Source organism: Misgurnus anguillicaudatus, chromosome 16, assembly GCF_027580225.2.
Source record: "Misgurnus anguillicaudatus chromosome 16, ASM2758022v2, whole genome shotgun sequence".
Lineage (NCBI taxonomy): Eukaryota > Metazoa > Chordata > Actinopteri > Cypriniformes > Cobitidae > Misgurnus > Misgurnus anguillicaudatus.
In genome coordinates this window covers 5,699,879-5,702,966 of record NC_073352.2, presented here as the reverse complement: position 1 = coordinate 5,702,966, position 3,088 = coordinate 5,699,879, and the positions used below count along the sequence as shown (strand labels likewise).

The following is a 3,088-nucleotide window of genomic DNA, read 5'->3' as shown; positions in this document are numbered from 1 at the left end:
AGAATTGTCTCTTGACATTACCACTGCTGATGTTTGGATTTGAGTCAGATTTAAGTCTCCAAAGGTGGCCAAATAATTTACATTTACTCTTGCTATGTGCTTTTTGAAAAAGTTGCTGGTTGTATAAAACTTGTTGAATCTAGCAACAAAATTGCTAAATTGACCACACTGGATCACACTACCCAGTCTCACAAGCTTTTGTGATATAGTAACATAATATTACGAAAAAAGAATAAAAAAAATTATCACAAATTTCCGCATTTTTTTCGTGATCATATAACGAATTCCTGTTCTTGTGTGATTATCACTTATTGGCTACTCAACTGTTTTTTCCTGTTTTTAAACCATTGTCGCATCGGTTTAGGGTTAGATTTAGTGCTTGCATTAGAATGTCACTTTATATATTGATTTATACTATTTATTTTTTATTTATTTTTATATATGTCGCCTGGCGTTAGGGTTAGAGTTGGGTTTGGGTAGGGATGTCATTTTATGTAAATCTAACCCTAAACTGAAGCGACAATGGTAAGAAAATAGGACAAAACAGTTTAGTAACCAATACGTGATAATCACACGAAAACAGGAATTCGTTATACGATCACGAAAAAAATACAAAAAATAACGTGACTATATAACGAAATTTCGTGAGACTGGGCTGGGATCACAACTGTACATTGATGTTGTCTTTAAATGTTGTGTACTTGCATAAGGTTAACATACATTTAATTATAATGTTGTACTGTATTTGTTAACATTAGTTATTGTATTAACTTACATAAAATAACAATGAACAATGCGTGTCTTCAAACAGACCAGTAACACAGACGTCAGTATGTTTTTTGAAATTCAGAATTTGAAATACATCACGCGATCTATATACATGTTTTTAGATGATGCATTAAAGGATCAGCCATTATTAATATGAATGTTACTCTATACAGGCCTGTACACACCATTTCTTCCCAAAGTACTATTTACAAAAAAGTCATTCAAAAAGTAAAGCCATAAAACAGTTCCTTAAGTTTTTCATGTAACAAAAAGAAAGATGATTGTTTAAAAAAATAAAACGCCCACTTTTACTTGTGCAACTCTGAGGGTGGGAACAATGTGCAATAAAAGGAGCTCACAACCACACCTGAAACATTGTCAAGAGATCGATCATCTCAGAATCACGATGGCAAGAATTGTTCTGCTGCTCCTTGTAGTCGGTGAGTTTAAACCAAAATTTTTAAATAAATTATTTTTGTCTTCAAACATCTTATGAAAACATATTTTGAGCTAAAATCATTATTTTTGTTAAAGCCGCAACTTTAATGTTTGACTCCCTATATTTCAAGTATCGTTTGTCTGAAGTCCAGTTTGACCTTTCTCTTTACAGCCATTGCAAGTGCAAGTATTGCTGCTGGAGACACTATGCCAGTGAGTACATTTAATATAACCTCTTGATAACTACATATCAACAATTTAACCTACCTGACACACACACACACACACACACACACACACACACACACACACACACATACATATATACTTTATTAGCTAGATATACATATACTTTATATACTTTCTGTGTGCATCTGTCGACAGCCTAGCTGCGCTCAATACCGACTGTCCTCCAAGCCTTGCCCAGACAACAATAACCCTGTGTGTGGTACTGATGGAATAACCTACAAAAATGAATGCAAACTGTGTCTCAAAAGAATGTAAGATCACATTTCACATACATGTGTTTATATGTATCATGCATGTGTCATTTAAACTTCAAAATGTTTTATTAGGAGTTTCAGAAGTTTTATGTAGTTGTGTGAATCAACGCTTTTTTTACTGTTTTATAGGGACGCAGGTCTAAATATACAAATAACCAACACTGGTGAATGCTGAGACCAAGCTCACCATCTACATCAGGATTGACATACAACAGCTTTACAGCCATTGTTAATGCATGTTTGTTCTGAGCTTTTAAAAAATTCTTCAATAAAGCATCAATAAAGCATCAATAAAGTGCATGAAAGTCATTGTTCATTATGATCTGTTTATAAAACAAAACCATTTACTTACTAAATTACCTTATAAGCACACTTACAAAAATAAGTATACTACAAGTCTATTTTATTATGTATACTTAAGTACAATTTAAGTATATTTTAAGTACACTTTATGCAAAACCTACACTAATAGCAATGTACTATTATACTTGTAAGTGTACTATTTTAATACTTGGGAATAAATTGTTTTTATGGAATGTGGTGCAGAGAGACGAGGAGGACATAAAATACCAAAAACATAAAATTTTTAATAATGATTAAAACAATGAACAGGAACATGGGCAAAGATACACATAACATTAAATAGATCGGACAAAGACTATAAAACAAATCAGGAGTATATACAGTATACGCAGGTGAAGACGATGATGATAATTAACGAACAATAAAGACTAACTTAACTAAACATGAGAATAGCACTAATTAACTAAGACGAGTCTGTAACAATTTTCACTCTTTTTAGATGATAAAAGTATACCTTTAACCCTCTGGGCTCTTGGCTGATTTTGCATCCTTTGTTCAGCACAAACTGGGCTACAATACTATGTGAGAAACATGGATGTACATGTTTGTATTTTTAAGAAAAAAAATTTTATGTGTGGTTTTTGAAAAAGCTCACCGATATAAGTCTACAAAACCCATTCTAAACATGTTTCCACAAGACTTTTCAAACCAGGATCTAATAGTCTAGAGTCTTTTCTTTAAAATGATGTGAAAATCATTCTGCCTACTCATTCACATAAAACAATATATTGATTTAGAATTTCTAAGACACTTGCCTGGGAAAAGCCATATGTGAGAAGACGGGAAAGCTCCTGAATAATCTGTGATTGACAGCTGAGGAAACAAAAGACTTGGATTATCAGCCGCATAATGAGCCTTGTAGGCAGGAATGTGAGAGGAAACTACTTTTTCTATATTTAAACCATGGTTTAAATATAAACAGGGTAAGAGTTTGGTTGGCCATCAAGAGCGTGGTCAACTTATCAATACTTAGTGTTTGTTTACAGATGCCATTACTTCGTCATGTGTTGTTTGTG

General features: G+C 32.9%; 1 protein-coding gene across 1 annotated transcript; it reads left to right on the top strand.

Annotated features, from left to right (window-relative positions):
- The first annotated feature begins 1,094 nt into the window (after positions 1-1,094).
- Positions 1,095-2,030, top strand: LOC129421827 (trypsin inhibitor ClTI-1). The gene is made up of 4 exons (XM_073854598.1): positions 1,095-1,208; positions 1,379-1,419; positions 1,591-1,706; positions 1,839-2,030. Exons 1-4 carry the CDS (start codon positions 1,106-1,108, stop codon positions 1,882-1,884), a joined length of 306 nt encoding a protein of 101 aa, XP_073710699.1. The 5' UTR covers positions 1,095-1,105; the 3' UTR covers positions 1,885-2,030.
- Positions 2,031-3,088: the final 1,058 nt, after the last annotated feature.

Excerpts from the sequence above, each read along its gene's own strand:
- LOC129421827 (XM_073854598.1), top strand. The coding sequence starts at position 1,106 with ATGTGCAATAAAAGGAGCTCACAACCACACCTGAAACATTGTCAAGAG. Across the intron at positions 1,420-1,590 it reads CTGCTGGAGACACTATGCCA|CCTAGCTGCGCTCAATACCG; the intron begins GTGAGTACATTT and ends ATCTGTCGACAG. Across the intron at positions 1,707-1,838 it reads AAACTGTGTCTCAAAAGAAT|GGACGCAGGTCTAAATATAC; the intron begins GTAAGATCACAT and ends ACTGTTTTATAG.